Source organism: Mustela nivalis (assembly GCF_964662115.1).
Source record: "Mustela nivalis genome assembly, chromosome: 18".
NCBI classification, from domain to species: domain Eukaryota; kingdom Metazoa; phylum Chordata; class Mammalia; order Carnivora; family Mustelidae; genus Mustela; species Mustela nivalis.
The window spans coordinates 12171578-12187317 of NC_139037.1; the positions used below are offsets into that span (position 1 = coordinate 12171578).

Consider the following 15740-nt stretch of genomic DNA (forward strand, 5'->3'; position numbering starts at 1 on the left):
CCCTGTTGCTTTGCAGGGCAGCAGGGAAGTCAGGCCGGGGAGGGTCCAGGGGTCACGCTAGTCTGTCACCCCCGTTGCGGTTCAGCCATGGTGCAGCGGAAAGGGGACGTGGGGTCCCCAGCGGAGAATTGCGTTACCCGGCAGGATGTGCAGGGGTCAGTCGGGGGACTGGTTTTGAGCCATTAAATGAAGACACGTGACCTGTATACAAGCTGGATTTCCGGATATTACACGCTAATCCTCAGAGAGAGTGCATTTATGTGGAGGGTGTCTTTGCTCCTTTACTAATCTGACATGTCACTACTTCAGATGAGGTGGTCCATGCAGATCTTGTGTCTCCAAAGTTTGCTTTACCTTTTGTTGGTGTTTATCAGTTCATCATATGCTCTTCATACCATCTTTTGTATCGGGAATTGTTTGGTACATGTTCATTTTTTGTTTCATTAAATGCAAAAATATTTTTAATAATCATTAAAGCATATTATGGAAGGCTCTGTGAGGCAGCTCATGTGAATAAGTGCTTTGGGGCGCCTGGGAGGCTCAGTCTGTTAAGCATCTACCTTCAGTTCAGGGCATTGTCTCGGGGTCCTGGGATCGAGCTCTAGGTTGTGCTCCCTGCTCAGCGGGAAACCGGCTTTGCCCTCTGCCTCTTTCTTCCACTCATGCTTGCTTGCGCTCTCTCTTACTCTTTCTCTCATAAATGAATAAAATCTAAAAAAAAAAAAACAAAAAAAAACCAGTTTGCCTTTCATAACAGCAGAGGAGGGTGCCCCAGTATGCACCATTGGTTTGTCCACTTCCCATTACCTGATGTTCATAGTATCCTTTTTTGGTTGTTGGAGTGATGCAGTACAGATCCCTGTAGTTTGCATTTGTTTTCTCTTGCTGTTTCTAAAAGATAGAGTTCTAGAAGATTGATGATTGAGCAAAAAGCGTTCGTATTTTCAACTCTGATAGGTATGGCCAGATCTGTCCCCGAAGGAGCTACCCGTCACCAGCAGGTGTGAGCGCGCTTACTGCCTCAGGGTCTCCTCAGTACTACATATGGGGTTTCCATTCTACTTTCTTGTTAACTAATCTCTCTGCCCAACGTGAGGCTTGAACTCATGACCCCGAGAGCAAGAGTCGCGTGCTCTATCAGCTGAGCCGGCCAGGTGCCCCACATTGGGTATTATTTTCATTTTTACTAATATGAGAGATGGAAAAAGTTATCAGATTCCAGTTTGCATCTTTACCACTTAAATATTATTTCTTAGGTCTATTGGCCATTTGTATTTCTTCTCTGACTTGTTTTTTAACCCACTGAGCCACCCAGGCGCCCCTCTGACTTGTTTTTTAGTATCAGATATCTACTTTCTCTTACCAAACCTGAGAAGTTCTATGTTATGGCTTCAAACCTGGGATAAAGCACGTTTTATGTCAGGAAGCTCTAGACCAAATTTTAAAAGTCCTCTGTGGGAAGACCGTGGACAGGGAGGCTTGTGAAGCAGTGACAGACTGTTGTGGCCGGTGGTTCTGTGGGGAAGAGTGCAGTTTGGCCTCATGCGTGTGCTGTGATGTGCAGCTTTGTGCACAGTGGCCCTGTCCTCCCGGGGGACTGTTTGCTAGGGAGTGGGAAGTGACTGCTAAAGCCTTGTCTGCAGGTGAGACTCCTTGTGATCAGCCCCCTCGCTGGCCACGATCACCGCACTGGCCTGGTCTGTCTGCAGTTTTTAAAAAGCAGTCTCTGAAATTTAATCTCCGAACTGAGACATTTTTGTTGTGTCAGGGAAGGGCATATTTACCTGATGATTTCAAAAGAGACGAGAAATATATTTAAGAGATCCTCCTGTGCTGTCTTTTAAAAAGATGGCCTGATTGATTTAGCTTTTTCATCATCAGAACTGAGAGTGAAGTATGTTAGGGAGATTGTCACTGACCCAAGCGCGATCAAGGTTGTGTCAGGTATGCTGACTGCAAAGACCAGGAATTGACTCCGGCCAACTTGGACAGAAGGGAGTTTGTCGGAAGGCCATGGGAGCCAGTCGAGTTGGCGGAAGGCTGTCAGCTGGAGAAGGGAGCTAGAGGCTGGACCAGGGGGAACCCAGTGCAGGCAGCCCCTCAGCTGAAACAGGGCCCGTCTGGCCAGGATGCTGCTGCACCTGAGATGACCGGCCTCCAGCAGTCACCCACTTGCTCCAGACCCAGTATGCCACCCAGGAGGGTCTGTCTGGTGGGCTGACTGCGGCCACAGGCCCACTGGCTGTGCTGCAGTGAGAGAGGGAGGGCCCAGCCCCTGGGCACCGGTGTTGTGAGTGGCCTGCATCGGGGTCACACTCCCACCAAAACCACAGGGAAAAAGGCTAAAAAGACTGAAGAAGGAGATGGGTTCTGGGGTACATTCCCTTTCAAAAAGCTTTGTAGCAACAGTATCTCTCATTTTTATTTTACGAGTGATTATTGAAGATGTACATGAAAATCCAACTCGATCCTCCCAAAACCCTAGCCGAGGATGTCTGGGTGGTGGTGGCGCCAGGACCCCTCACTGGTCTTCGAACTTACAGTCTAGGGGGCTTGCCCCTCTGACCCCTACAGGAGGCCTGGGCTGCTCAGTCTGGGCTGGTTTTCCTTACAGGTTACATAAGGACAGGCTCAGTCTTTCTGGCCCAAACTCAGGACCGGCTGATCTCCCTGAAGCGCATCAACTCAAGGCTGAAGTACGTATGAGGCTAGAAGCCTGTCCTGATGCTCCTGTCAGATTGACCTCTGCCAGAGGGCCATGCATATCATTGTCCCCTTGTGTTCTGCGGCAGTGTCATAGGCATCCCTTCTGAGATCATCTCTCCCAAGAAGGTCGCTGAACTTCACCCTCTCCTCAACGTGCACGACCTGGTGGGGGCCATGCATGTTCCCGAGGATGCCGTGGTGTCCTCTGCTGATGTGGCTCTTGCCCTGGCCAGTGCTGCCTCCCAAAATGGTAAGCGGGTTCCTGGGTGAGGAAGGAAGAGGTTACATAAGAAGGTGTCTCACAACTGGCAGTGACTCCAGTTCAGCTTCCGTTTCTGAGCATTGCCTCTTAGAGTGTTTGTTTGAATGTACTATCTGTTAATAAATGTTTCCTCAGGGCCTTATTTTTCTTAATAAAGTTCTAAGGAACTGCTTTTAGTACTGATCAATGCACTTCAGGCCTATGGGACTCCCCCCACCCCCAAGAACATGAGAAGCTCCAAGGTCAAAAGACACAAGTGGACTAAATCCACAGCTGGTTGTGTCCTGGGGTTGGAATGAACGAGGGGAAGACTAACCACTGTCTACGGTGTTCTCTTTGGATGAACTGATTCACGGTGTGGGTGCATTAGGATTTAAGATGCTTTATTTGAACTTTTTCTCCCCTACCCCTTTTATGATTCCTGGAATGGAGTTGTGTGCTAACGTCCACTGTTTTAAGTCTTGGAAAAGGCCCACTGATATAGTCTCAGGATGTGGTTCCTGGGAATTTTTTTTTTTTTTTTTTTAAATAAATCACTGACCTGGCTTTTTCAGTGTTTCTCAGGGGTTGAGAATCTGCTACAGAGACCTTAATTCTGGGCCATTAGAGAATGGATGCATCAACTTTCTTTACCTTGGAACAGGTGTCCAGATCTATGACCGGACCAGTGTTCTTCACGTAATGGTCAAGAAAGGTCAAGTTACTGGTGTGGAGACAGATAAAGGACAGATCGAGTGCCAGTATTTTGTCAACTGTGCTGGTCAGGTAGGGGAGCAACCATACTGGGTCACTGATTTTCTCACTTCACTGTTACCTCTGGGATTTTAGGTATGGAGATGTAAGGTTAATGCAGTGATGAACTCAGCAGTCCTCAGGGATCACCTGTTCCTTGTTTGGACTAGAAACCTCAGAATTCTTTTATTCTTTTTTTTTTTTTTTTTTTTTTAGATTTTATTTATTTATTTGACAGAGAGATCACATGTAGGCAGAGAGAGAAGAGGAAGCAGGCCCCCTGACAAGCAGAAAGCCCGATGCAGGGTTCAATCCCAGGACCCTGAGATCATGATCTGAGCCAAAGGCAGAGGCTTTAGCCCACTGAGCCACCCAGACACCCCAGAATTCTTTTTTTAAAAAATATTTTTATTTTTATTTAACAGACAGAGATCACAAGTAGGCAGAGAGAGGGGAGGGGGAGAAGCAGGCTCCCTGCTGAGCAGAGCGGCTGATGCGGGGCTTGATCCCAGGACCCTGGGGTCATGACCTGAACCGAAGGCAGAGGCTTTAACCCACTGAGCCACCCAGGCGCCCCCAGAATTCTTTTATTCTAAATCAGAGGCCTCCAGCCAGTCCTCAGAGAGGAGCACCAGTGGTGACCTTTTCCTCCCGCCACCCTGGGTTAATCGGTGCCAGGAAGTCTGCGAAATGGTCAGGCATTGACAGAAATCCTTGGCGTTGGGTCTCCTTTGGTGTTTCATTTCATCCTGCCACCCAGCAAATAAAGCACAGGGCTATTTTTTGTGTCGGGAGTGTGGATTCGGTTCAGAACACTAAGCTGCTCCTACTTTTAAGGCAGATTGGTTCCTTGCCTTCTACTCTACAATCTTCAGAGGACCTGGGGTGCTTTTTGCCTTGTGAACATCACATATGACGGTATCTGGGATTTGTAGGTATCGGACGTTTTGTTACAAGGGCATCACTTGTCCCCCAATGAGCTCCTTTTATGAGTTGCTAAATCTCTCGTTCTTTGGTCTAAAAATAATTGTTATGGTTTAAAAAGGACCGTGTTGCTCCCCGCCCACATAACTAAAGCAGGCTGCACCTTGGCTTCCTACACCTGACCTTGGGGCAAGCACACACACAGGCCACTTGAAATTAAGCTCTGGCAAGCGGCTGAACATGCTCATTTGTCTTTCTTTCCTCTTCCCACCCACAAATCAATCTGTCCGTTTGTAGTGGGCATACGAGCTGGGTCTGTCCAACGAGGAGCCGGTTAGTATCCCGTTACATGCCTGCGAACACTTCTACCTTCTGACTCGCCCCTTGGAGACCCCTCTGCAGAGCAACACACCAAGTGAGGACTTACACTTTGTTTTTAATCTTGTTTCCTTGCCGCTGTCCTATCCTCTGAAAAGGAAGACTTTCTCCTAAGGATAGTGCTCGGAAGAGCCTCGTCTCTTCTGGAGTGTGTTACGGGGAAGCCGACCCAGTTCTACCTTTTCTCTAAGGACTTTTTATGAAAGGATGGACAAAATGGGCATTCCACCGAAGCAATTTTTTGGTTGGTTGATTTTGTAAGCTGATTGCAGCCCCACACAGAGGTCCAGGCCAAGAATATTTGCAGTGTAACCTGGAGTTTTTGACAGGAATGGCGTACACTGTAGAGGGCTTCTAGGTGAGCTCCAGTCCGGTTGCTCCATGGCCCCAAGTGCCACAGGCGAGGGCTTGACATCATCTGGAAGGTCTCGACCCTGAGAATGGGCTTGCGGTCCCCCTATTCTGCTAGGCTTTTCCTGCAGCACTGCAGCAGTGCCGTAGTTTGGTTGCGAGCCCGGGTCAGAGCTTCTGGGTAACTGATCAGAGAAGCGGTGTCCCCTGTGACTCTGAGAGGGGCAGGTCCTCCCCCATGACCTCGAAAGGTCTGCATTCCCTGGATGCTCTTTGGCTAATAAAGCTAATAATGGGTGTCTGGGTTCTGCTTTTTCTGTGCATTTAGAGAGCTGGCCTACCTCTAAACCTTCTATCCCCCACTCCCTTGTTGTTTCTCTTCCTCAGCTATTGTGGATGCTGACGGAAGGATTTATATCCGGAACTGGCAGGGTGGCATCTTGTCTGGGGGCTTTGAGAAGAACCCGAAGCCCATCTTCACTGAGGGCAAGAACCAGCTGGAGATTCAGAATCTGCAGGAAGACTGGGATCACTTTGGTACGCAAACTAGGGGGTAACTGTAATGCCCCATGTTGTCTAAGATGCTGTCTTTCTGAAAGCATTTTTCAAGAAGAGTTCATTCTTCGATCCTTGTAACAGCCCCATGAGATGTTCACAGAGGGTAGCCTACGGAGTTTGCCTGGTCTAAGGCTGTGGTTACAGGGTAGCAGATTCTGGGGACAAAGATCTTAGTTAAGGGACTTCTGGCCTATTACTATACCTAAAACAACGGCTAAAATTCTAGGCTAGGAGGAAACCTTTTTGTAGGCAGCTTGGAAAATTAAATTTTTAGAAAGCAGAATCTTTTTGTTAATGTAGTCTTTTAGACTTTTTTTTAAAAGATTTTATTTATTTATTTGACAGAGACACAGCGAGAGAAGGGAACACAAGCAGGGGGAGTGGGAGAGGGAGAAGCAGGCTTCCCTCTGAGCAGGGAGCCCAATTCAGGACTCGATCCCAGGACCCTCAGATCATGACCTGAGCCAAAGGCAGACGTGTAATGACTGAGCGACCCAGGTGTCCCTTTTAGCTGGTTTTTGTTTTTATTGAAGAAGAATTGACCTATGATACTGTATTAGTTTCAGGTGTATATCACAGTGATTCACTATTTATATGCCCCTTGATTTTGTAATTTTTTAATTTCCTTACTAAAAAGAAATACAGATAGTTAATACAGCCCTGTGGCCCAGATTCCAAAGATATGGTATATAATGTAGAGTTTCCCCTCCCACCCTTAATAGACTTTTTTTTTTTAAATAAACTTTTTATTATGGGAGATTTCAGACTTTTAAAAGTGCAGAGAATAGTATAGAGAACCCTCTGTGTACCCACCAGCCAGCTGCAGTCTGGTTTCATCTGTTGCCACTGTCCCCCGGAGTAATTCCCAGATGCCGGGCTGACTTGCCAACAGGCTGGTGACCTGTCTTTTGTAGCTGTTCCAGTTTGGGAAATCCTTGCTTTTCCCCAACTACCAGTCCCTTGGCGATCTTACTTGTCCTTCTGTGTGTTGTGTGCCCTTCCACAGCTCCTCGCCTTTCTAACGAGTGTCTTTTTTCTCTGTCTTTATGCCAAGCACTTCGTAGGTTTATCCCTTAACTCCAGCATGGTTTCTGCTTTCTGACTCGGGCCATTTGGCTCTTCTGAGAAAGCCTCCTTCAGGAGGTTCTCTGTGATACGAGGGAGTCGGGAAGCAGGAGTTGGAAGGTTTTGAATCCCCTAAAGCTGAGGACCGTGTTTGGGTTTGTTTTCACGGTTCAGAGCCCCTGCTGAGTTCCCTCCTGCGTCGCATGCCCGACCTGGAGACCCTGGAGATCCTGAAGTTGGTGAACTGCCCGGAGACCTTCACCCCGGACATGAGGTGCATCATGGGCGAGTCTCCTTCGGTGAGGGGCTACTTCGTCCTGGCGGGAATGAACTCTGCCGGCCTTTCGTTCGGTGGAGGGGCTGGGAGGTAAGTCTTCCTTGCTCTGCCCCCGTTTGCCGGGCGCTTCCTTCCTGCAGTCACTTGTTGCTCCTGTGGCGCGTCACGGGGGGTGGGCAGTGTGGCACGTTAACTGTGAGGAGGTAGCTGTGATCGGAGAGTTGTGCCCTAAGGTCATCACTGTGGCATATTCCGGAAGTGTCACTGTGCATAGTGGTCGCGAACTCTTTGGAATTAGTCTTGGAGCCTGTGAGATGTACTTTTGGGCTCCTGCAGTGGTTACAAATGTTGATCCTTCAAGTGCATTTGAGTTTGGAAACCGTAAGTGCTGTGAGACAGAGGATCATGCTGAGTAATACAAGTCTTTTGAAAAAATTACATACTAATTAAAAGCAGCCAGTCAGAAAGGACAAACACAGTGGTTGAACTTCTCTGAACTCCTTGGAGTGCCGGGGCGACTGGCAGGCTGGGGCAGCGGAGCGGAGGGAGTTTCGGTTTGGGAAGTTGAAGAGTTCAGGAGGTGGTGGCCGTGGCGGCCACCCGGCACTGTCGAAGTACGTACTGCCCCTGAACCTCACACAGGAAAACGATTAAGGTGTTCAATTTTTATGTTCTGTTTTGTTCTATGTTCTGTTATGTTCTGTGTATTTTAGCACATTAAATTTCTGAATTTTTTTATTGATCTGAATTTTTTATTGATGAGGCCATTTTTCTTGAGTGACTTATAGAATGGCTCTGAAAACAGGGAAGAGGAGTTACCCAAAGTGGCTGGAGCTGAGATATGGTCAGATAGCTGTATAACCTCCAAGGGTTTTCCAGGAAAAAACCACTGGATGGATAAATTAGAGTACACCTCTATTTTCGTCTTTTTTCACAGATGTGGCTTGTCTTATAGCACTTTCTAGGGAATCTTACTAGAGTTAAAATTCTCACAGTGGTTTTGAGAGCAGTAGATGGATCATGTTTGTTTGTTCAGAAAAGTTAAGGGATTTGCCCACAATTTCTCAACTGGTCTGTGACAAGACGGGCTGTTTCTGTTGGCTGTTGCTTCCGCGTACAGTTAGGAGAGTGTCCCATGGGAGGTATAGCAGCTTCCCCCACGTCTAAACAGGTACCTCGCTGAATGGATGGTGCACGGTTCCCCATCAGAAAACATCTGGGAACTGGACTTGAAGCGTTTCGGAGCCCTCCAGAGCAGCCGCACCTTTCTGCGTCACCGGGTCATGGAAGTCATGCGTGAGTGGAGTTTGGTCCCGGCAGTGCCTTGTTGAAGGTGTCTGCCCTGGGGCCTGCTTGATCATTCTGAGGGGCAGTTGTTTAATAACTTCTGATGTCTGGTTGAGGCATTAGGCCCTGGGTGATATTTACAGAACCTTCTCTATAGTATATTGTCTTTTATTTACCTCTGGGAATAGGAAAGAATAGGGCTTCCATGCGGATTCCTAGCGTCATCTGCTTTCCACGGCGCCTGCCAAGCTCCCATGCCAGGTGAATGCTCTCGCTCCCTCCTTGATCTTTGAGACCATGATTTGGTCAGGCAGAGAATTTGCCACATTATTCTCAAAGCTTCAGGCTTCTCTGAGTGATTTTTGTCATTAACTGTTACATGCTAGCAAGATAGGAGACCACTACTCATGCAAATATAAAACATATGCTTCTGTTCTCCTTGGTCTTCCCTCCAGCTTTGAAGGCCTCTTCCTTTTAACTTGTTACTGTACCTTGTCTCTGATTTATTTTCTAGTAAACCCTCAGAGTCAGCTTTTGTATCAGAAACTGAACCAAATCAGACTGTCATTTCACTGTCCTATACTGAGGAACTATTATTCTGAGAGCTTGCCAAAATATTCCTAAATATTTGGGGCATATTTATACTCACAGCCAAGTTTCTGCACTGGCTCTGAGCACCAGTCTTGATTAACAGTGAATTGTTGATTAAGTAGTGGTGGGGGTCGGGGGCCCATTCACAATGAGGCCTTTGGTTAAGCATTAGCATCTATGTGCTCACTTCTGGCTTGTGGCAGAGAACTGTCTGTGGGAGACAGAGGGCCTGGCAGCAGTGTGGGTGGCCACTAAGATTCTTTAATTTTAGCAGAGATTTTGGTTAAAATGATGAACTGCCTTAATAAGTCCTGATTTTCCCAGCTGTAGTTTCTTTAGAACCTGTGCAAATTGTAATGGAGCTTTACTTTCTACTTGATGATGTGACACTTCTGGTGGCCACCTCCGATTCTCACATGACAGGAATCGCAGGCACAATAGAAAGTGGGGAAGCTAAGTAGGACCTTAAATGTGAGCGGGGACTGAAACATCGTCACAAGTTAAGGCAACCAGCGTGGGTCCCTTCTCTGCATTTCTCAGCCTCCTCTGCAGCCTGCTGTCCAAGTGGCATGCCACGAGGTCAGGTTTTCTCTGTGCTAGGACTCAAGCTCACACTCTTGCTGGCTGTTTTCACATCTTGCTGTCGGAGATTAGACACTAGGAGACATGAATTCTGACCTTGGCTTTGTTATGTGACTACGTCACTGGGCCAGGGCTCTGCAACCCGTCCTACATCACAGCCACCAAATCAGGGTATACTCTGTGCCCTTTCACTTCGAAAGCGGGTCACATGTTAGAGAGAGGTGTCTGTAGCAGTTCTGAGGGCTCATCGACTCTGGCCCCATAAAGCAGCACACGCCGTGTTGTTGCCTGTTGTTGCCTGCTGTGTGCTGTGGCGATGCAGCCTTCCCCTCTGCTGGGGAAATAGGACCTTCCTCCCATCGACTCTGCTTGCGGATTCGAACCTGGAGGTGTTCTGCGGCTCACAGCTGTGTAACTGTGAGGGAGGAACGCGGCTTCTGCAGCATTCCTCTTTCTTTGGGATCCGGCCTGTTGCACTGGGCACTGGTCCATATTAGGCCCTGTTAGCCCGCAGAGCGTGCTGTTGTGCACAGGAGCAAGTCCTGAACCTCGTGCATGCTGTGTTCTCCGCCCTGTGGTTTGGGCTGGCAGAGACTGTCCCTATCTGTTCCAGCTCTGCTGTACGATCTGAAGGTTCCCCGTTGGGACTTCCAGACCGGGAGGCAGTTACGCACCTCCCCTCTCTATGACCGGCTGGACGCACAAGGAGCCAGGTGGATGGAGAAACATGGATTTGAGAGGCCCAAGTACTTTGTGCCACCGGACAAGGGTAAGAAGGCCTATTTTCATTTTTGTTCCTTTTTGTCCTGGGGGCCAATAAAACCCATTTAAAATGCATTACAGCTAGAACATGTTCCTAGAGGAGTAAACAAAATCTGTCACGCTCTACTAAGCTCCACGCAATATAAATCTCCTTTTCTCTTTTTCTTTTGTTGTTTTCTGGTCCACAGACCTCCTGGCATTGGAACAGAGCAAGACGTTCTATAAGCCAGACTGGTTTGAAATTGTGGAGTCCGAGGTCAAGTGCTGTAAGGAAGCTGTGTGCGTCATTGACATGTCTTCTTTCACAAAGTTTGAAATAACAGTAAGTGCTTGGGAACCAAAAGAAGAGATTAGGAACCTTTGCGTATTCGTTGAATGCCCCATTTTTCATCTGTCACTTTAAAACTGCTTCTCTGAGAACTCTGGTATATCTTAGTGTTTTAGCTGTGTTATAGCATTTCTCTAAATTTTAAGCTGTTTCTGGGTTGTAATCCGCTTGCCGAGGCCCACTTACCATCGGAATCGAGCTAGCTTTCTCCGGAGCTTCTGGCCGGTGGAGTAAAACCAGGCATCATTGCTGGGGGATGATGAGGGAAATCTCCTCAGCAGGTCACAGTGTTACCCGGCCACAGGCTTTCGTGCTCACGCTCTCTGCTTTGTTCCCTAACCCTGCAGTCCACCGGGGACCAGGCCCTAGAAGTCCTTCAGTACCTCTTCTCCAACGACTTGGACGTGCCTGTGGGCCACATCGTGCACACCGGCATGCTCAACCAGGGCGGGGGCTATGAGAACGACTGCAGTGTCGCACGCCTGAGCAAGCGCAGGTGAGGCCCACGTCCCCCACCGCCCCCCATGGCCCCCCGACTCCATGCGGGGAGCCGAGCACCCGGCCCTGGGCTCCAGGAAACCAGTTTACACCCAGGACACAGATTTTAGACATTCCTGGCCTGGTCATTGGCAGTGCAGTACAGACAGAAATCACAGGGAAGGAAAAGAAACCCCCAGATTAATAAAATTCTCTGTGAACAGAAGAGTCCCCCTAGGGGCAGAGATGGTTGCTTACCATAGTCGGTCTTGTATGCTGTCTTGGCACCGACAGGAAGCCCGGGTCTTGTTTTGTGCTTACTCGGTAGATCCTGGGCTTGGGCACTGCTGGCCCTCTCTGAAAGCTAGGTCTTCTGCTCATGGGTTGCTTTGAAATGAGTTAACCTGCCTGCTTCCTGAGCCTTTCTCAGCTGCCTGGCTTTGATTACTCTCTGTCTCCCTCTCAGTTTCTTCATGATTTCCCCCACCGACCAGCAGGTCCACTGTTGGGCCTGGCTTAAGAAACACATGCCGGAAGACAGCAACCTGCTTCTTGAGGACGTCACCTGGAAATACACCGGTAGGCGGGCCCTCTGGGGTCAGCTGTGCAGGGAAAGGCCAGCCTGTCCAGATGTGTCTTCTCCATTTGCCTTCTTTCTATTTGACATTCAGAAATGGGGATCAGAGTCAGAGGCGTGCAGGAGGCTCTCTGGGCGCACAGCGTCGCTCTCTGATACCCAGGTTTTTGTCAGTGCGGTGTGCACTGAGTTGTGCTTTAGTTGTGGTTTGTTTTGTTTGCTGTTGTATCCCTACGTCCAGCATGGAGGAGTGCAGATATTGCTGAAATGAATGAGTAAATCATTTGAATAGTATTTTTTTTTTAAGATTTTATTTATTTATTTGACAGTGAGAGAGGGAATACAAGCAGGGGGAGTGGAAGAGGGAGAAGCAGGCTTCCTGCTGAACAGGGATCCCAGTGTGGGGCTCGTTCCCAGGACCCTGGGATCATGTCCTCAGCCAAAGGCAGATGCTTAACAACTGAGCCACCAGGGACCCCAATAGGTTTTTTGTTTTTTTTTTTTTTTTTTTTTTTTTTGTTTTTTTTTTTTTAAAGATTCTCTGTATCTATCTATTTGACAGGGCGCCTGGGTGGCACAGTCGGTTGGGCATCTGACTTGATTCCGTCTCAAGTCATGATCTCAGGGTTGTAAGATCAAGCCCTACGTGAGGCTCATTGTGGAGTCGGCTTGAGATTCTCTCTCTCCCTCTGCCCCTCCTCCCCATCATGTGCTCGCACACTCTCTAAAAGAGATAAAATTTCCTTTAAAAGATTTATCAGGGGCACCTCGGTGGCCCTGATAAATTAAGGGCCTGATAAATTAAGCGTCTGCCTTCTGCTCAGGTCATGATCCCAGGGTCCTGGGATCAAGCCCCACATCAGGCTTCCTGCTCAGCGAGAAGCCTGCTTCTCCCTCTCCCACTCCCCCTGCTTGTGCTTCCCTCTCACTGTGTCTCTCTCTGTCAAATAAATCAATTATTAAAAAAAATATTTTATTTATTTATCAGCAGACTCCATGCTGAGCGCTGAGCTCAACATGGGACCTGATCCCATGACCCTGAGATTGTTACCTGAGATAAAATCAAGAGTCGGATGCCCAACCCACTGCATCACTCAGGTGTCCTGAACGGTACTTTTTAATTTATTGCTGATGTATTATTCTCCTCAGAATTTCCCGTTACCTTCTTTAAGTGAGTGAATAATTTTTGAGGATGACTTAATTTTATTTATTTATTTGACAGAGAGAGATCACAAGTAGGCAGAGAGAGAGAGAGGAGGAAGCAGGCTCCCTGCTGAGCAGAGAGTCCGATGCGGGACTTGACCCTGAGATCATGACCTGAGCTGAAGGCAGCGGCTTAACCCACTGAGCCACCCAGGCGCCCCTAATTTTTTTTTTTAAGATTTTATTTATTTATTTGACAGAGAAGCAGTGAGAGATGGAGCATAAGCAGCGGGAGTGGGAGAGGGAGAAGCAGGCTTCCCACAGAGCCGGGAGCCCGATGCGGGACTCAATCCCAGGACCCAAGATCATGACCTGAGCTGAAGGCAGACACTCAGCTGACTGAGCCACGCAGGCTCCCCAAGGATGACTTAACTGTCTCCTCCTGAGCAGTCCTGTGGGGGAGCAGCCCCTCCTTCTACCTGCTCATTCTAGGTTTAATGCCTGCCAACCCCCCATTTAACTGACACCCGCCCCTCGTCCCCAGCAGGCCCTCGTTGCCAATTCATAGCAGCTTTTCCTTCTTGCTACCAGACTGGCAGACTGTAGAACCGGAGTTGTTTTCTAGCCCCTGAGGGTGGTTGGTGTGTAGTTCGCACAGGCTGCTGTCACATGATGGACTCCAGGCTGGTTGGGCAGCTCTCCTCAGGGCTGTCCTCCTGGTGCAGATCGGGGATTGGGCTCCTCCCATCACGTAGCAGCCTGGGAAAAGGGAGGCAGTGGGAACTGTGCGGCCAGTTCATGGCCAGGCCTGGCAGTGGGCACCTGTCGTCAGCCAGGACATGGTCTCCCGATCCCAGTGTCCCTGTAGAGGCGGCTGTGGGTTGTCTCCCAGCGCAGCCGGGCAGAGGAAGCAGCTCGCTGGGCGCTGTTGCCAGCAGTCAGTAGCTGCCTGTGGCAGCCTGTCAGGAGGGGTGTGTTTGTCAGAATGGAAGGACTCTCTGTCCATCCTTGGGTTGCCTGAGCAAAGGGCTGCTGTCATGGTCTCAATGCCCAGGCCTGGCAGCAAGGGATCAAGTCCAAAACAGACTTTTCTCTTTGGCCCCGCTGTCACCTGGACTGGCATCTCTCTCTCCTTTCCATTTAGCCCTCAATCTGATCGGTCCTCGAGCTGTGGATGTGCTGTCTGAGCTGTCCTATGCCCCTATGACTCCGGACCACTTCCCAAGTCTGTTTTGCAAGGTGGGTACTAATACAGTTTTAGTTAAGTGGGTTGTTAAGGGAATACTTGTTTTATAGTGACGGCAATTACATGTTCTTACTACAGCAACTGATGCCCACAAAGGGTGTTGTGGTTTTCATTAAGCAAACAAAATGACTCAGTAAATTCATTTATTTTTCACCCTGCCAGGTCTCCTTATTCAGTAAGCATTAGGCTATCTTTGAAAGTGGATTTAACTTCTCTCAGTATCAGCCCTATATATTTATTGCTTTATGTAGCAGTGGCTTAAATTTTCTAAGTTAGAGCATTATTACACAGATGCCAAAAATGCTGGTTAAGGTCAGGTTCGCATTCTCTGTGCTTCCCCTTCCCCTTCACAGAGTAACTTCTGTCTGTGCAGTATCTGGTGAGCAGCTTCTGTAAGTTCCTTATGTTTGGCAACAGTAGCCACTGATAACTAAGTAAAACAAGTGGGAACTGAATGCTGGTAAATGAGGTCTAAACGGACCAGTGGTTTGGTGACCTGTAACCAACAGCCGTGGGACAGTTACTCATAGAGGCTCCTCGAAATTTGGACCCAAGCTGGGATCCAGCTGCTGACTGTACAGTTTTCCTTTTCCTCCGCGGCAGAATGGTAGCAACGGAAAGCTCACGCCATTAGCCGTTAGCAGGCCCTTCCCTGCAGGGCTTGCTTCCTGACGAGTGGTCCATGTGCGTGAGCCTGCGGAGCAGCGTGTCCTCTTGGGCTCCCTGGGGGAGTAGCTTGCTTCACTGCCATCTGGGACTTAGCACTTTCCCTGATAGGAACAACAATGGTGCCAGAGGGCCGTTAGGTAACTAAGGCTCCATAAACACATTCTGAGGGTGAGAAGCCCAGCCTCTGACCCGAGTAGCAGGTGCACCACGTTCTGTGGTCATCGGGTGCCCTCTTGTGGGGCAGGTGCCCAGGACTTGGCTGCCAGATCCCCTGGAGAAGACATTGACCCGGTCTTCATCACTCAAGAGGCCCCTGACTACAACCAATCCTCAGCAGGGCTTTGTGCAAAGAAATGTTTCTTGCTTGTAAAGACTTTGCCTCCACTTCCCACCAGCAGCTTGGCTGGCCCTCCTGCAGTGGCGACACTCCTGAGAAGAGAGATTGTAGCGACTCTGCTCCATTCCTGCTGACCCCAGTACTTGCAAACAGACCACTTGGAGGATGAATTTTTCATTCACATGTGCCCCTTGTCGAATCAGAGGTGCAGAGCTAACGAGAGGGGCTCACCTCAGGTGTTCGTCGCTCCGCAAGCGCCGGGTGCCCAGGACCTCTGAAGTGCCCGTGCTCAACTGCTCCCTCTGCTTCCACAGGAGATGAGCGTGGGCTACGCGAACGGGATCCGGGTGATGAGCATGACGCACACAGGAGAGCCGGGATTCATGCTATATATCCCCATAGAGGTGAGCCTCCCGGGGAAGGCGCCGGCTTCCCCACGCCGGCTGGGCACTGGCAGGGCTAGAGAGCGTTTCCAGCTGGGCCTTGGG

General features: G+C 49.1%; 1 protein-coding gene across 9 annotated transcripts in view; it reads left to right on the forward strand.

Moving 5' to 3' along the window:
• Positions 1–15740, forward strand: part of LOC309853774 (pyruvate dehydrogenase phosphatase regulatory subunit, mitochondrial) — a 38188-nt gene that overhangs the window by 11302 nt on the left and 11146 nt on the right. For 6 of the 9 annotated variants that reach the window (XR_014305928.1, XR_014305929.1, XR_014305930.1 and 3 more), the window contains 13 exons: positions 2615–2696; positions 2793–2956; positions 3612–3733; positions 4922–5039; positions 5741–5890; positions 7151–7343; positions 8425–8549; positions 10327–10482; positions 10664–10797; positions 11151–11299; positions 11747–11859; positions 14145–14239; positions 15567–15656. Coding sequence is in view for 5 of the 9 variants with exons in the window: in XM_082712214.1 (XP_082568340.1) it covers positions 2615–2696; positions 2793–2956; positions 3612–3733; positions 4922–5039; positions 5741–5890; positions 7151–7343; positions 8425–8549; positions 10327–10482; positions 10664–10797; positions 11151–11299; positions 11747–11859; positions 14145–14239; positions 15567–15656 (1691 nt within the window). In the remaining 4 variants the exon portion in view is untranslated. The remainder of the gene's footprint in view (positions 1–2614; positions 2697–2792; positions 2957–3611; positions 3734–4921; positions 5040–5740; positions 5891–7150; positions 7344–8424; positions 8550–10326; positions 10483–10663; positions 10798–11150; positions 11300–11746; positions 11860–14144; positions 14240–15566; positions 15657–15740) is intronic. The other 3 variants (XM_082712216.1, XM_082712217.1, XM_082712218.1) reach the window with 2 other exon arrangements.